Genomic DNA, 17,590 nt, shown 5'->3' with positions numbered 1-17,590 from the left:
AATATAGAGAAAAAATCGATTGCCAATTTTCGGATTTGAAAAAAGTTACATTGTCAAGGTTTGAAGATTATGAAACTTTAATTGATCACATTCACGCGAAAACACTGAAACTTTGAACTAGTTGAACTAATAAAAATAATGGGGTTTTGACTGTTCTAAGTTGTGTGAAAAAAGAGTCCGGTAGTCTTCTTCACTTGCGTAGTGGCCTGTGCACGTTTGAACGTTGCATCGTAAGTTGAAACTTGTGAATTCACGGTGTTCTGTAATCCTTAAATACTTTATAAGTGTATCATGACCATTGTCTTTTTGTGCGGGCAATACATCCCACCTGCTACCCAACACAGAATCCCAAGATTTGTGGCAGCCTCGAATTCCTTCGGATATTGCTGCACTAAATTTGACCACTTCCTTTTGGGATTCTGTCGAAAAACCCATTATTTGTCTTGTTAGTTTGGTCACGGGTCCAAGATTGAAAGTGATGGAGTTTTTGTCCCTAGCCAGTCCAACAGCACGTTTCAAGGCGGAAAACACCGCAAACGATAAATTGATTGGATGTTCAATTGCATTGAAGTCACACGTTTCATGCTGAAATGTTACAAAATTAGTCACGTGCCAAAATCCTGTACTTTTGAATAAAAGTATTTGAGTTTTTGAAAACGATAAAAAAAATTGTAGGCATTAGCCTGTGATAAAATTTGGCAATGTTTTGTCATTTGACACTGGATTCCGGGCCTTATGGCTAAGGGTTTGAACATGAATTCCTAGTTCGTTTCTCAGTCGTAAGCATTGTTAAATTCCATGGAATCCGGGACGTGACAAATTCGGAATGTTTCAAACGAAAATTGTAGGCCTTAGCCGGTGATAAAAATTGGCAATGTTTTGTCATTTGACACTGGATTCCGGGCCTTATGGCTAAAGGTTTGAACATGAATTCCTAGTTTTATTTCTCAGTCGTAAGCATTGTTAAATTTCATGGAATCGGGGACAATTAAAATTCGGAATGTTTCATTAAAAAAACATTACCTTGAGGTAGTCTTCACAAGCTAGCTGAACCAAGAGTGCAGGCATCTTTTTAGAAATGTCCTCGTTATTTAAGCATGTCAACTGTGCAAAGGCCTTTTTTGTCCTTCCTTCAAACTCCAAGCTGTCTACTCTGCAATTTTCCCCTCCATAGAAAGCAGTTGATCCAACCTGAGAAACAAAGAATTGAATTTTTATACAAAATATTTTGATCGGGCGCTGAGACATATATTGCTAACTATATGACATCTGAAAAAATTGCGGCACACACTTCCAATGCTTGTAATTATTTTGTTAACAAACCTTGAGGACACCGTTGGAACAAGGGACAAAGGTCAAAGGCACTATGTCTTCTGTGGCTTCGAGAAGTGTCAGCATGTCAATTTCTTTTTTGTCTTTTTTAGCTCTTTTTGTAGGATTACGTTGATGATCCTGAACCTCACATGGCTCCAAAACTAAAGTAGCCGTGTCACAAAAGATGTCAGAAACAATTCACGATTTCAAACTGATTATGAATGAAGTTAAAATATGTTTTTCAATTTCAGCTATTCAAAAAAACTTCTTTTGAAGTTGAACTTCTTTCCGAGTGACGTTTTGAAAGATGTTTTTCAAAGCGAATAAGTACCTCAGATGTAAGCGTATTTTCACAGAGCCCTTGATTTCGAAGTTGATTGTATTTTACAACCAATATGTTAGCCTCTGGTTCTTCTCGGGGGTTTTCATCGTGCTCCGAGTCCAAAATTCTCAATGTACATTCCCGTTTGAAAGGATCGTTGTACAGTACAACCCCTGTCATCAGAATGCATTTGTCAACGCAATCTGTTTCACAAGCATCACAGAAAAATACATCTGTATTGCGAGTTAAGCGTCTTGGGTTGAACAGAAGTGGATCTTTTTTGTTTCTTTTTTTAGCCCTATCTGGCTCTTCAACAATTTTGATTGTCTTTCTTATTTTCCAATGTTTCATCCTCCGATTGTCGCGAAGGTCTCCTGGAATTGTTATCTGTACGGGTGGACCCTTCCATTCAGTCCATTTGACACTCACACCCCAGTTACTAATGAAACCCAGTATTCTAGCGGCTTCCCAAATGTACGTCACTTCATCAAGAACTTGCACTTTTTCTTTTTCCTTGAACAATGATGGAAGCATCTTGTATGAGCGATTTTATCTAAATGAATAATATTTAGTACAATCATTGTACTCATGATGAGTAATTGTCATGATGAGTATATTTTTTAACAACCAATTTAAACCTTTATGTTTAACCGCATAAAACGACTATTGAAACGATAATTGAAGTTCAATTGGTGTTCAATTTGTACTCAAATTGGTTTTGATAATATGCCATATTATACTATCTTATATTATTGCAGTAATTCAGCAATTAAGAGTCAATTATACACTGTATAATATAATATAGTATAATATGGCATAATATCACAACCAATTTGAGTACCAATTGAACACCAATTGAACTTCAATTATTGAAAAATACTATTATTAGTAAGTTGTTAGTAACACCCTTCGATTCTGCAATCCTTTCTAGTCACTTCTCATTTCATTCCAAGTTTCGTTAACCTGAACTATGGACTCCGAACTTCCTGCTGTGAATACTGCGCAACTTGAAACTCCTGTTTTCCATAGAGATCATAATGAACCTCCATCTAGTCAACAGTCTGTTACTAACAGATGTAGTACATCTCGGAGTTTCGACCAAAATTTTGCACAGCACCCATCTGTGGAAGTTCCTTTAGGAACCCCCATCCGACCTATACCATATGCTGAACCTTGTACAATTATTACAGATGTTAATCATAATGACAATACTTACCACACATTGGAGACTCCGCAGCAAGTGTCTTCTCGAAGTGAAGGGTATTCAAACTTCATTAGCCCAATGCCAGTGGTGTACCCCCACTCCTTTGATCCCGCGTTTTTTCATAGAAATCAAATTGCCAGCCAGCCCACTGATCATCATGATGATTACACTGCCAATGGAACAGAACTCAGTCGTTTTTTTTCTCAACCTTCAGAATCAACTCCTTCAAACCAGCATTCATCAACAACTTTGTTATGGGAAATACCTCTGTTCACGCCGCAGTCGGCAACTGCCACTCAGGCTGGCAGTTCAAGTACAGAGCCTCCGACTGATTCTTCATCTGAGAATATGGCAAAACGAGTTATTCCAACGAACAATGACTCGCAAACCGAGGTAAGATTCCTTTTGCTGCTCAAACCGTGAAGAGTTGGAAACTTTCAGCTAAGGTTTTTGTTCACTTTTGTAGTTCAACTAAAAGTTTTTGTTTTGAGTTTAGATAGCTGCAAAACTTGCACGCGTTCAAGAACAACTTGAAGCTGCTTCGTCCAAAGACGACCAAAATGAACATTGCGAGAGGCAAGAAATCGAAACACTTGTTAAAGAGCACTTGGATGCTTTCCAAGAATCGGGTTTTTTAACCCATAAACAACGTGTTTCGTTATTTCAACTTGTGACAGCCTTCTTATACTGTTATGTCGTGCCATCAATTCTAGAAAAAACCATAAGCTGCATGTCTGTTCATGCAGTTGCACAAGCGTTTGTGGTATTGTCAGATGAGGACGATACTTGTATAACGGTTTCAATTGAACCAAGTGAAAGTGAGTCATCTTGAATTTCTTCCGTATAACTTTTTTTCAAAATTGTGAAACTGTTTGTTTAGTGTCGACTGAACGTTCGAATCACATTTTGCCGCGATGGCTCGTACAGGGTTTGAAACTTTATCACACTGAAGTTCGACCACATTTCTTACCTCAGAGTGTCCCGGAAGAAAATATTTCTTTCACCCGATCTTTCCCTGAGCAACCAATCTAAGTCAAAACAGAACTTTTTTTGTGAACTCCAGTGGAAACACCAAGTTTCGTGTGAATAGAATTGCCGCCACAGTTTCTGACATGGTACGTTTAAACTTTTAACTTATAAGTCTGTGGAAGTTGAACTTCCTAATATGATTTGAACACAACGGGGAATTCGTTCTAGAAGGATCTGTTTAGATTTCTGCTCAAATGCAGCCTGCTAAGCGACCCAAGACATTGCTCGATCGTCAAGTGGCAAAATTCATGCCTTTGTCAAAAGATCCTGCCTTTCAACTGGTGAAACACAAAACGCAGGAAATTCACAAGGTACTACTTTGATTTTCCAAGAATTTTTTTAATTTAAAAAACATTTCGACTCGGAAACTTTCGGAAAGTTTCGACTGTTTCAGCTGATTTGTACTTCACAGTTTTTTTATACAGTATCACAATTTATCAATTGGATGTATGAAACAATACGCTCACGTTTTTCCAGATTGTCAATCACACCTACAAAGATGTTGAAAAAGCTGTGCGATGTAGACAAGATCAACAAAGATACATTAGACAGACAATTAGAGCACAAGCTTTTGTGAAACAGTATACAAACTTTGTTGTATCGGAGACGCGCGTGTCGGGTTTTTTCCAGCGAATCAAATGGGAAACTCATCACGACCTAAAGAAAGTCATGTCCCAAATCGCCATGCTGCAGAAAGAGAAAAGCAAGCGACAACAAAAGCCGCTTTCTGATTCCAGCGGCATTAGTTATAAAGGCACTGGAAACTTTCTTTCATTGGAAGCACAAACGCTTCTGGCCCACAGATGTGGTACGCAAGAATGGGTTGGCATTTGTGATGTTGTTTTCCCTACCTACGGAAGAGGTAATCTTGCGTTTCTTGAAAACGTTGACGACAAGTTTCCAAAACTTTCAAAAATTTCTTTTCCAAAAAAATTTCTTTTTTGATTCAAACGTTATAGTTTAAAGTTTTAAAAAGTTATAAAGTTTTCAACCAATACAGTTTTTTGAATTCCATTGAAAAATGCCATGTAACTGTGTTACATAATATAGAGTAAACTTTAAATGTTGAACATTTTCTGATTCAGGCGTTGTCAGCACACAGGCCTTCCAGAAGGATGATATTATCATGGACTACCATGGGGTTGCTGTGACAGATAAAACATATCAAGATTTGATAAGGAACCGTTCTGTTCCGACTGAATTTGTGCTGGAAATTGGCGCGCCTGTGAAGCGTTTCATCGATGCTTCTTCAGAAGTGTGTGTTGAACATCTAACCAACCGCTGTCTTGGTCGACTGGCTAATCACAGCACGCTAAACTCCAAGAAGAATTTGGATGCGAATATGAAGATCATAGAAGTTGTTCTTAATGCCTTCGATCCGCCAAAACGATTAGCTGTATTCAAAGCCCGAAGAAACATTGAGCCTTTCGAACAGCTACGATACGATTATGGCAATAAAGTTGCTCGATACATGTTCAACATGTGAGGTTCACAAGCTCAGCTTTTTTACCTTAGAAACTTTTCAAGTTGTGTTACACCCATTCAATGGAAGTTCCATATATTTTATGTTCAACATCCTGTATGTTACATACGTGTAGTTACTACTAGTAGTAGTTCAAACATTTGCACCCACAACTTTTTTCATCGAAGTACATGTACAGTATTTCGGCACGCTCGAAATTACTAATTACTTAGTAACTAATTAGTTAGTAGTTATAACTAAGTTTGATCAAACGATTGTACCCACAACTTTTTTCATCGGAATACAGTATTTTAGCACGTATATTATAGTTGCAGTTATAATAAGTTGTAGGACAAACTAAACAAAAAAGATGGAATAAAATTGCTTAAAAACTGTAAACTTCTGCCAGATTAATTCAAAAATATAAAAGTCTTGGATTCCATGCCATTTTTCTCACTGGATTCCAACGTCTTGGATTCCATGGTTATAGTGTATTGAATTTATCAACTATTTGTTTAGCAACTATTTGTTTAGTGGTTGAGTAAAATGGCTCGGATTCCGGGACCATGTCCTGGATTCCGAATTCAAGTAATTGTTCGCTATACCATGGATTCCGGGATTTTGCCAATTTTCGGTGGTTTAATTGATTGTCCCGGATTCCGGGATTTTTCGTATATGCCTGTTCGTGCCGCCATGCGAGTATTTGAACGCGGAATCCATGGCATGTGCATGTAATATCATTTGAATTCGGAATCCATGTACACTAATAGTCAAATCTGACTATTGAAATAACACGGATTGGCCACGTAATGGACATGCCAAAAGAATTCCAGAAGGCAATGGACAACACAATCCAAGGAATTCAAGGAGTCTTCTGTTTCTTAGATGACATACTGATAGTATCAAAAGGTTCAGTCACGGAACACATGAAACGGTTGACAAAGTTCTGTCAAGGCCAGACGAAGAAGGATTTGCGCTAAAACTCAGCAAATGTGAATTTTCAAAAACAAAATTAATCTGGCTGGGATTCGAGTTAGATGAGACAGAAGTGAGACCAAAACACTCGAAGATAGAAGCAGTAATGGCATTACAACCGCCAAAATCTCTGAAACAATTGAGATCCTTCATGGGTATTTGAAATCATATGTCCAGATTTATACCCAATCTCCAAAAACACACCGAACCATTACGCCCATCATTGAAGGCGGAAATCAAAGAGAAAATCATTTGGAGTGAAGAAGCATTTATAAAAACCCTGGAACTAATCGCCAACATAACAAAAATGCACCATTACGATGCCACCAAACAATGCAGGATTAAATAAGACGCCAGTCATAAAGGATTGGGGGCTGCATTAGAGCAAGAATTGGAACTAGACAAATGGGTACCAATCGCATTCACATCAAGATTTTTGAATGCAGCTGAACAAAAGTACAGCACTAACGAGCTCGAACTACTAGCGGTGGTATGGTCATTTGAATTCTTTAGAAACTATTTATTGGGAAACCAATTCCAAATATTAACCGACCACAAGGCCATAGTCGCAGCATTAACAGAAAATCGGGGCAACAAAACATACCAATCCAGGCTGACAAGATGGGCAGACAGAATGCTACCATTCGAATATACAATTTCTCACATCGAAGGAGCTAAAATAGGAATGGCAGATTACTTATCAAGAAGCCCTAAGTTTGAGGCACCACCTACATCAACATACGAAGAACAGTTTGTAGTCAAAGCCATCGAAAATTTTGATGAGGCATGTAGGGTGATTAACACTCCAGCGCCGACAAAAGAAATTGAAAAAATCCAATTAGTCAAGGCCCACCTAGAGGAAAACAGGATAATTTCAAAGAGACTTACACTAATTGGGAGGGAGAACGGAGGAAAACACCCAATTTCCGAAGCACCGCAAGGGGGCGTCGATATCTCGTACAAAGAATTTATCCAATCAGATCTTCGATGCAGAACCGCAAAAAGTAACAAAACATCCGATACGGAAGGAACATGTATCAACCAATCACGATCAGATATGCAAATGTTCACACATCCGCAAGAGGGCGCATCGTCATGCGGAAGTGACACTACCCAATCAGATCAATGTATGCAAATTCACATCCCTCAAGTACAGATCGGAAATATATGCGGCAAAAACAACAACCAATCAAAACAAGATATGCAAATGCACAACTCATCACGAGAGGGCGGAAAGTCATGTGGTGAAAATTGTAACCAATCAGATTCGGCAAAATTTTTATTTATTCACAACCTCGCCATATCTAACCAGTTCACCACGAGAGGGCGTCGTAACAAAATCCAACCAATCAGAAGCAATGGAGTTACATTCAGCCAAAAATATACAAAATTCATTGTGCCCGACCTTAAACTTAAACACCAACAGCTCAAGTAAATTCATAATCAATTCAACAAAACAAAATTTTCATAGGAAAATGAGTAATTTCATCCTGCCATCCATAAAACAGATGGAAAACCCGATTGAGGAAAGAAATAGAGCAGAAACAAGACAGACAGTGGAGATGATAACCGAGAGCAGGAAAAGGAAAAGGATCAATATCGTAAGCAAGAACAAGATGAACTACGCTCGAATGAAGGCAAACTTCAGAACAAACAGAATGAAAAGGACAGTGAGGGTGAACTCGATAGCAGATAAAGTTGGAAAGAAGAAAGAACAAGAAGCTCCAGTGAACACAAACAAGAAATCATTCACCACAGGCCTCCATAACATACTCGATGCGTATCTATTGGGGGAACTCACGATGGAAGACAGCCAGTTAGGCCAACTAAGGAAACACATCCTAGCGAAGGATAGAGAAGGATTCTTGAGATTAGGCAGCTACATGGCAAACTTTTGGGACGACGCCTCAGTAATCAACGACTGCATCATTCTTGACAATAGAGTGGCAATACCAACTTGTCTGAGGAAAGCAGTAATGTCCCGATTGCACAGAACACACCCAGGCCAGGAGGCAATGGTGGACGCGGCACAATATCTGAGGTGGCCGAAAATGCATAGGGAGATCATTGATTTATGCCAAACCTGCAGATCATGTTCAGCGTATGGTAAGAACCTTAAAACGTCTAAAACATTCAATTCGGCAGAACCCTTACCAGAATTATCAAAGGTGAACGAGGAATTACAAATAGACCTTGCTGGCCCAATGTTCGATTCTAAAGGAAAAAAACTATTCATAATAGTCGCTATTGATCGATTTTCAAAATGCCCTTCTGCCATGATCCCCAGGAAGTCGGGGAGCGAAAAAATACTCAAATTCTTAAAAAACTACATACACCAACATACCATACCAAAGAATTTAAAGACAGATCAAAATTCGGGATTCAAAAATGCGAAAGTAGCAGAATTTTGTAAATCGAAGGGAATAAATCAAATCTTTTGCCCAGTAGGAGACCACCGGGGGTGTGGATTAGTAGAAAGATGTATTCAAATCATAAAAAAAACTAGGCACAATGCAATTGGATCCAAATTTTGAGGATATACAAACAGCAGTCAAGTCATTTTTGAAAGATATTCGAATATCACGTCACAGCATCCTTAAGAAGTTACCTTTCGAACTTCATTTCGGACGGAAACCGAATACGGAATGGTCTAATTTCAGGGATAAACTAAAATGTTCTTTAAATTTGGATCAACAGAGACTGGAGAGATCACTATTGAAGCCGGAGGAGATGCGAGAATCGGCGGACTCAAGGACTGGATTAAAGGTGGTGAAGAAAGGGATGGCAAGCAGAGACGTGCCACCAAAAATGAAGAGGACTGGAGAAGATCCAGAGAGTATCAGGGCATTAGAAAATCTGGCAAAGGCAGCATCGGACTGGAAATTTCACAGGAGACATCTTTCACACAAGGAGGGATCTGAGGCATTGAGAAAACTGACTGAAAGAAACCCATTATTAGCAGCAAGCCTCAGAAGCGACTTGAATCAAGGAACCTAAGATTTAGAGTAAAACCGGAGGTGCCAGAGCACAGGACAAAATCAAGTAACCTAGAATTCAATCTTATTCAGTATCCGGAGAAAGTAGTGGTATACCGGAAAATATTAGACAGGAAATCGGGACGTCCTTTATTCAAGCGGTTTAATGAGAAAATTGTTAAAGTCACTAATAAAACTTACATTACCGAAAATGGGAAAGTAATTAGGAAAAACCACATATCACTTAAACCGAAATTCAAGTCAGCCTATTGTTCAGGTTTAGGAAAAGAGACACCAGCCGCAAGCACGCCGAGGAAACCATTACATCAGTGCAGCTCAAATGGATCAAACAGACCGGTTCATATCCTGCCGAGACCAGACGTCTCACCGGTTTCAACGTCAACAGAAAATTCAGACACGGAAAATATGACACTTGACAGGCCATTCGGGAAACTGGACAGACTACATGCGAAGACGATGAAATTTTATTCCACGCTGACGAAGACAGCTAGAGAGAACCCGCCAACTTTAGCTTCCAGATATGTAGCATCGCCAAATGTACTTAAAGAAGTACCAAGTGGAGGAGAGGAGTAATAGACCCAACCATGACATCAAGCAGCTCCCCAGAACACGAGGTGCAAGTAGTACCACCAGCAGAAAAGAGATAAGAGGCAGAGTCGACAGAAGAATGTCCAATCTCCATAATACCAGCCGGAACAAAAGAAACGCAAATTGAGAATCAAACGGAAGAAAGCATAAAATGTCCAATACCCTCAGTACCGACAACAGAGAAGGAGAATATGAAGGGAACTCAGAGTAAGACGGCAACAGAGAAGGCAAATACTTCACATAACAAGGAAGAAAAATCAGACGGGAAGATGAAAATACCATCAGAAACGACGGAAAAGAAATCGGAGCAAGATAAAACAGCAGATAGAAGGAAACCAGAGAAGAAAAGGGAGAAAAGAAACGGAGAAGGCGATAACGATTCACAAGTCTCGAACAACTCAAGGTCGTCGGGAAGAAGCAATCGGCAGACACAATTCTTTGGAAGCCCACTAAAACACTCGGTTAAAAACGTAGAAGAGAAACAAGGGTCACAAACTATCCCAATTTCGCCAGGGGAAATTCCGTTATCATCAAAAGATACAACGTCACCATCACCGAGAAGGAAACTTAGGAGACCAACATTCTCGACTAGCAAATTGGAACTACAAGGAAAGAAAACCTAATCCCAAAAACTTTTAAACTCATTGACCTAATTTTGTTTATTGTGATCTTGTAAGAGAATTTCAAACGTTGATGAATTTTTCTAGAGGGGGAAATGTGGTGGTAGTGAGTAGACCACCTAAGATAGAGGACGTTATACCTTATTAATATTAATGTTCGAGATCATTTGAATAACACTAATTAAAGACCTGTCAATCACGTTGATTGTTCTAACAACTTGATGGTGCTAAAGACTGAGAGTCGCTGTGTTAACTATTGAGAGATTATAGTTATCTTCTATTCTTTGATCCATACTTACTTATTAAACTTTACTATTAATTCAACTGTATTATTAGTCTAGTTATCAGATAAGATTTAGGGATTATCACAGAGGTAATGGACTCTTCGAATTTCTTTAGACACCAAGCATTTTTTAATTATTCCAAGCCATTTAAACGCCCCACCTGGTACGGCAAGGCCGTTTGGTCGCTGGGTGTCGCTGAGCCAATATATTTCGAGTTGTTTTTTTTTCTACTTATCATTAAGGTAAATTGCTCTGCGACGAGTTGTGACTTTTTGAAATTGTGTCAACTGCCCCTTGCGGCAAAATGTTAATTGCCTCAGGTGCAAAAAAAAGAACTATAAGTGTGTTCAACACATGATGAATTTTTAATTATTTAATGTTTTAAACCTGAATAACTTTTTTCGATATTTGGTTTTACAGCACACACTTCATGGGCAAATGGATAGCAACACGGGAGAAAATCTTTTCCTTCGAGACTCCTTGACGCTTCGTCGAACATGCGCACACAAGAGCAGAAAGACGTAGTTTGCTTTGTGAGGTTGTCAGAACGGAAATTGAAGAACCCGTTCAAGCACTTCAGTCTGAGGTTTTCAAACTTTTCTTTGGCTACAAAAAAGACTGTCGTCTTTTTGAAGGCTCCTTTCTAAAATTTGGCCATTTAACGTTATCGAACTTCAATTTTAATTTTTTTCGACTAAGGTTTTCTTATGTAAATAATTCAAAAAACAAAACTTCCGTATGTTCTAGAATTTTTTGCTGACTATTTTGTATTGATTATGCTTGCATTGATCAACAAATTTCCAAAAAAAAGTGTATGCGGTTTTTCTTCGCCTAAGAAATCAAAATTGTGAACGTATTTTATAACCCGTTTCCTAGAAAAAAAACCATTGTATCGAATGAACAATCTGAAACAATTTTTTCGCCATTTTATCAATTGGAAGTTTTTTGGCAAAAGATGGAAAATGGATAATCCCGGTAAGAATATGTACTTTTTCCTTATGAAGCCTTAAGTTGGGACATAAAGCCTTAAGTTGCGAAAAGTAAATGAATGATGCGACATTTAGCTTTAATGTAATACCTTTTGCTTAGATAGTTGCTTTCTTTTCATTTCATTGATAAGTTGAGTGAACCGCCCTTTTTCTGCCACATCAGAAGGATTGCTGTCCTCACTAAAAGCAGGATTGGAAAGTTCGTCGTTTTGTGTAAGGTATTCAAGCGATTCATTTTTGTCTATTGCAAGTTGCATGAATAAATAGCTCAAGAAGTATATTTTATAATGATAATCACTATTGAACATAGTTACCAATTGACTGCTAAATTAATCATCGTTTGGTCAGTATGAAAATCATATCGAGAAACGGTATTATACTTTTGATGAACAAACAAAAGTTAAAATTAATGCACTCAAAAACTAAGATTAACGTCAAAACTGTTGCTCAACTGCTTTACCGCCATACACCATAACCCATAGCTCAAATAGTTCATAAGTTTTTTATTGGCTTTTCTCATATTAAGTTTGAACTCCCGAAAGAGCATACAACCAAGCAAACAAAATGATGATCAATTAACTCAATCAGGGCTCAAATCAAGCTTAGAGCTCTTTGTACGCGCTCTGATAGATCTAACACGGGGTTTTTTGTCACGCTATCTAGTTTTTTGTCACGCTATCTAGTTTCGGCCTGAGAAGTTCTTTCAACTCCTTAGTCCAATACCAATCCTATTCCTACTCTTATCTTTTCTTGTCTCAAAAGATCTAGAGATATACGGGTTTATTGCAAAAATAGAAGACAGAAAATGTACCTGATTTCAATCTTCATTATTAATTCTCTGAACCACTAGGGTTTCAAGTTTACAAAATAGATTAAGATTTAGTTATGGATCACGATTGGCTAGTAATGAACAATTTACAAGGAAATAAAATATAATTGAAATAACTAAATTCAAACTGGTTCCACCCATGCGGGGTCTGGGGAAGCTTTAAATTTCTGAGTTCTTTCATATAGGAGTGTTTTCTGAGTTTGTGAGAGAGTTTACTGTAATGCCTGCAAAATAAATATGATGATGGGGGATTATCGTGTGTCCAGAGAGATTGAAGTGATGAGCAGAAACGTGATTGCAGGGAGTCGATTTCACAATTTAGAGCAAGACTCCGTGCGAGACGAAAAGTTGTCTTTTCTTAGAAAAGTTGCAGCTGAAAAAAGACACGTATGTTGAGATTGACATCGAACTGGCCATTGTTTTGTTACAACGGATTTATTTTGTTTTCGTTTGTGAACTCCATACTTCATATCCAGCGAAGATTGAGACTACAGCAAGCAAAACTATTAAACTTGCCATTCCAATGTCGGAATGTCGTCAAGTGATCATCTAAGTTTTGCTGCTCATAAAATATTTTCTGTCATATCAATTAAAATTTTATTTCTGTACTTTAGAATTTCTCGCTTTAGTTATGGATCATTTAGTTGTTTCCGCGGAAGCTTTTATCTTAGTTTGGTTAGTTTTACAATGGAGCCATCCTCAGCAAAAAAGAGTGCGATGGGTCTAAGCGTAAGTAGCTCGGCTGGTAAGGCCGGCTATATAGGATGCTCAGGACGTCCTATTGGTGGGTTGTGCCAGTTATCGGAGTAAACTTGAGAGTGGTTTATCGAATAAAGTGCTCTTTTGATATAACTTTCTCTTTTCCATATACCTGAGGTTTTTGTCAGATAAATTTTGTGTTTGTGTCCACTTATTTGAAATAGTTTATCTGTGATAAGTGTTAATCTGGGATTTACTAAAACTGAACTTGGTCCTAACTAAAATCAGTTTTTGGTTTTAAATTATTATGATATTCAGTTGAATCTGGTTTCAAAATAGTGCCTTGTTGTTAAATAAGATGCATTCGTTGTTTAGGTTTTGTTTCAACCGGGTTATAGGAAAGTTTGAAATTTGTGAAAGTTCGTTGGAGTTATTATCAGCAGTTTGCGAAATTTGAAGATCATTTTTTCACTATGAATTGTCATGCGAATTATTAAAGAGTTTTAAACAGTTTATACATAAGTTGGCAAGTTGAGGAATAAGTTGGAGTTTAATAGAAAAATTACAGATAAAAAGGTTGGTTTATCTGTACTTTACGATTTATTCGTGTAACCTTTTGCATTTTATCACAAATTAATTGCATTGAATTTTCAAGTTTTTGCTTAATTAAAAAATTCATTGAATATGATCAAAAATACTACAATAGGTTAGCGCCATTCGAAGGAAAGATATATTTTTTTCCAATTTTTTTCGGTTTCATTTTTTAGAAACTTGGCGGACGGGATCCTTATTGCCGAGAGTGCCAAGCAGGTTAGTGCCTTGATTGCAGCAGGTAAATTTAAAAAAGGAGGGGGATGTCTATTTTGAATTGAAAAACATGTATCAGTGATGTGGGTTACGTGATGTTCAAAGCTGTGTGAAGTGTCTTTGAATAAAATGGTACTAGGTTTGAGTATGTTTAGCTTGGTTTTTAATTTTGGTTAATTAGTACAGTTTACATTTTGTTTTTCCTCTGGTGTTAAAAAAAGGAAAGCTATCGAAACGGCTAAAGAAAGATTTGAAATCCTCTACATTTTTAGTGCGTAGTCAATTATGTGCTCTAGTTGTTTGTCAATGCGCTGGAGATCAGAGATTTAAACAGTTTTGATGAAAAATTTTTTTATGGTATTTTTAGGTTGACTTCGACATCCGTGCTTCCACGTATCTGTTAACCTTGTATCTATTAACATGATAATAGGCGATAGGAAATTGGTTAGATTTTCATGCAATGCGTCTCTTGAGTGTTTTTGATAAAAAAAATACTACTGAAGTAGTCGAGATGAATTGTGCAATTAAGTTGGTGATTAATGTTGGCGTGTAAATTTTTCAGCAGGGAGTTTAGGGGAGTTACAAAAATTTTAATAGCTAAACCATGGGAGTGTGCGTAATAAGTTTATTGCCTTGAGTTAAAGGTGGCATTGGTTTTGCGGTTCCTTGTTATTAGAGCAATATTGTGGGAAGCATGCAAAAGAAAGAAGTAAGTTTTCATGTGTTTTACTGTTTTCTGGAAGATGGCTTTGTAATGTTTGGGAAATAGGTGTGCGGTTTTGTAGATATCTAGAGTTATTTTTTTTCTACTTTTGTTTAGAATTTGTGCGGTTGTGTGTTGATTAACAGTGCTATAAAAGTTATCGGTTGTAGAAGCGCAATGAGTGAATTAGTGAATTGATGTTGTGCATTGTGCTAAGTTGCTGCTGTTGTATGAAGTTTTCTAAATCATGCTCAACTTGATGCTCAGTAATAGAGCTAGGATTTTTATCAACGGGGTCGGAAAGTGCTGATAGAATCAGTATAAGTGCTGGTAAAGTCAGTATAAGAAGAACAAGAGTTTGATGAGAGGGTAATGACTGGGGCTTTGGAAGTGATTGGGGGAAAATGTGGCGTTGAAAAATCAGTGGTTGGAATGGATTCCGACTCTAAAAGTTTATCTGGGCTTTCTACTTCTGAGGTTTCTAAAAAAATGCGGAGGTTAAATGCCGTTTGTCTCAAATTATCAGAATGCAAGTGGGATGTTTAGATGATATAGTGGAATCAGTTGGAGGTGGTACCGGCTGTGGACAGGGTAGAAGAACATTGACAGAAGCGAATGAATGTGAGTAATGAAACAGAGAGGGGCCATAAAAAGAGCAACTGGAGGTTCCAAGTTGTTGGCTCCTTGTCGACTAAAACCATTGTAGTTTTTAGATCGAAAACTAAGAGTAAGAGATTGTTCAATTATTGGCTTGTATAAATCGTAATATTTTGCGCTTGACATATGATATGAGCAATTTGGTTTCCGTTTTTGTCATGTTTTTAATTAGAGTGTATTCCATAAGAAGGAAGTGTTCCCAAATTGCAGGTGTATACAGGTGTAAATTGCAGGTGTTGGTAATTTATGCTTGAAAACTAAAGGGTGATCTTAATGTCTGTAATATTTACCACTAAGATATGAATTGTTTTTGAGGTTTTCAAAATATCCATTGGTATCATGTGCTTAGTTGTCTGAGAATCCTGCTCTTTCAGCTAGTTTTTGGCAATTGTGATTTTTTATTGACGTTGGATTTTTGTGAATATTTCTTGAAAAGGTTGAGAAGATTTTTTAGTGGTGGCCTTATTGTAGAATACGGTGTTAATAAATTAAATTTATCTTCTTTGGGGTTTAGTTGTTCGATATTGAGGCGATATTGTGATCCCCAAGGAAAGACTGTATCCGAAAAATATGTTCGCCGCAAAATGTAACCTACGGAGAGATTTTTAATTTTGTAAGAAACTGTGATGCGTTGAAAACATCAATTATCTGCAAAGTCAATTAAAGGTGATAATTTCTTCTATAGGTGTAGTGCCAAAAATTGTTTCCTCTGTAATCAATAAAATTTGATCGAGTTCCACAAATGAGGTGTCCTGCATATGGTATCTTTGATTCTGCTACTGCTAGTGATTCAAGATTTGTGTTCGTTCTAATTCACACACGCGATGAAAGTAGCTGTGAAGCTAAAAAGGTCTAAAAATCTACTAAATCACATAAAGAACACGAACAAAAAAAATCTTTCGAAATATGGAAATATACCTTGGCCTGGAAGTTCCCTTCTTTATGCGAGTAGAAATTCAGCTTATAATCTCTTTTAGTCAACCCAGGAACGTCCAAATAATCCAGCTCATTAAGTTGAGTAGAGGGATCCAGTTTATCCGGCTTCATCAGGTCTATGATGACCTTGAACTTCTGCGGAGTCTTCTCCCAGTTACTAACAGGAATCAACTCAGTGTGAGGCTGTTTGAAAGGAACCTCCCGGATGATAGTGTCTACCGGCTTTGGAGGATCCGCGGCACCTTGCATATTATACAAAAGTTCACTTCCGTCTGGAAGTGCGAAGAAAACTGATCCCAGGTGCTTCTTATCAGCCGACGTCATTCGGAATGGCTTGTATGAAATGTTGTACAGTTTTGTCGCTCCTGCTTCAATAACCAGGGTATCTGGACCCTGGAAGAATTCGGCCTCGATAACCGGAGTCAGAATCCACTGAGATCCGGTCTTGTTGCTGATGCTGACCATTTTACGGTCGGTCTCTCGCACACTACATTGGAACTGGACAAGTTCCTTTCCAGTAGGAGGACACGCAGCACACACTCCAGTAAGGGTGAGCTTAAGAGGTTTGCCCCCCTCTATATTACAAGTGAGGTTGCTGTATCGGATGTCTGCGTTCACAACTGAAGGATGGAATGCGATTTCCAAAGGCAGGTCCATCCCTGATGCGATATACCCTTTAGATGGAACTATGCTGAAGTCCGGCTTGAATTTGGCCACGTCCCAATTGAAGCTAAAGATAATCATGAAAGTGAGATTACCTAAAAAAAATTGGCTCTTGTAGACTACTGCTGTGTAGACGTTGTAATATATGTCTGCAATCGTCAGGTTTGGGACGTAAAAGAGGTTCAATACTGCTTTGATAGATTGATTCGTCGATTTTTTTCCGGTCGTTACTTGGGTACAAGTTACCCTCTCTTCAGAAAATTTTCCTGTGATTTTCCAGCCTAAAAGTGCCATAGAACTGGCGTTTGATAATCAAGTTGCAATTAGCTTTGTTGTTTCTATTGCTTGTGATTTTTATTGCTCTTGGGTTGCTTGATTTATAGCGTATATAAATAACGTTTTTTGCTGGTTTTGTTCGTTATCAAAATGAGCTGTTAAATGATCTTGTGGTACTGTTCTTGGTGATGGATTGTCTTGAGATGTTGATGTTGAGTTTTTCAGAAGGTAAAGTAT

The 17,590-nt window shown here is 37.9% G+C and overlaps 1 protein-coding gene across 1 annotated transcript; it reads right to left on the bottom strand.

The window, feature by feature from the left end:
- Window positions 1-10,593: 10,593 nt before the first annotated feature.
- LOC134846692 (hydrocephalus-inducing protein homolog) lies at window positions 10,594-17,158 on the bottom strand. The gene is made up of 2 exons (XM_063864077.1): window positions 16,397-17,158; window positions 10,594-10,629 (listed from the first exon to the last, which is right to left on the bottom strand). The coding sequence occupies exons 1-2, from the start codon at window positions 17,156-17,158 to the stop codon at window positions 10,594-10,596; spliced, it is 798 nt and encodes a 265-aa protein (XP_063720147.1).
- Window positions 17,159-17,590: the final 432 nt, after the last annotated feature.

Source organism: Symsagittifera roscoffensis, chromosome 5 (genome assembly GCF_963678635.1).
Source record: "Symsagittifera roscoffensis chromosome 5, txSymRosc1.1, whole genome shotgun sequence".
NCBI classification, from domain to species: domain Eukaryota; kingdom Metazoa; phylum Xenacoelomorpha; order Acoela; family Convolutidae; genus Symsagittifera; species Symsagittifera roscoffensis.
The sequence above is the reverse complement of the archived record's forward strand: the minus strand, read 5'-3'. Positions and strand labels throughout refer to the sequence as shown.

Excerpts from the sequence above, each read along its gene's own strand:
- LOC134846692 (XM_063864077.1), bottom strand. The coding sequence starts at position 17,158 with ATGATTATCTTTAGCTTCAATTGGGACGTGGCCAAATTCAAGCCGGAC. Across the intron at positions 10,630-16,396 it reads AAGGGAACTTCCAGGCCAAG|GTGGTCTACTCACTACCACC; the intron begins GTATATTTCCAT and ends CCTCTATCTTAG.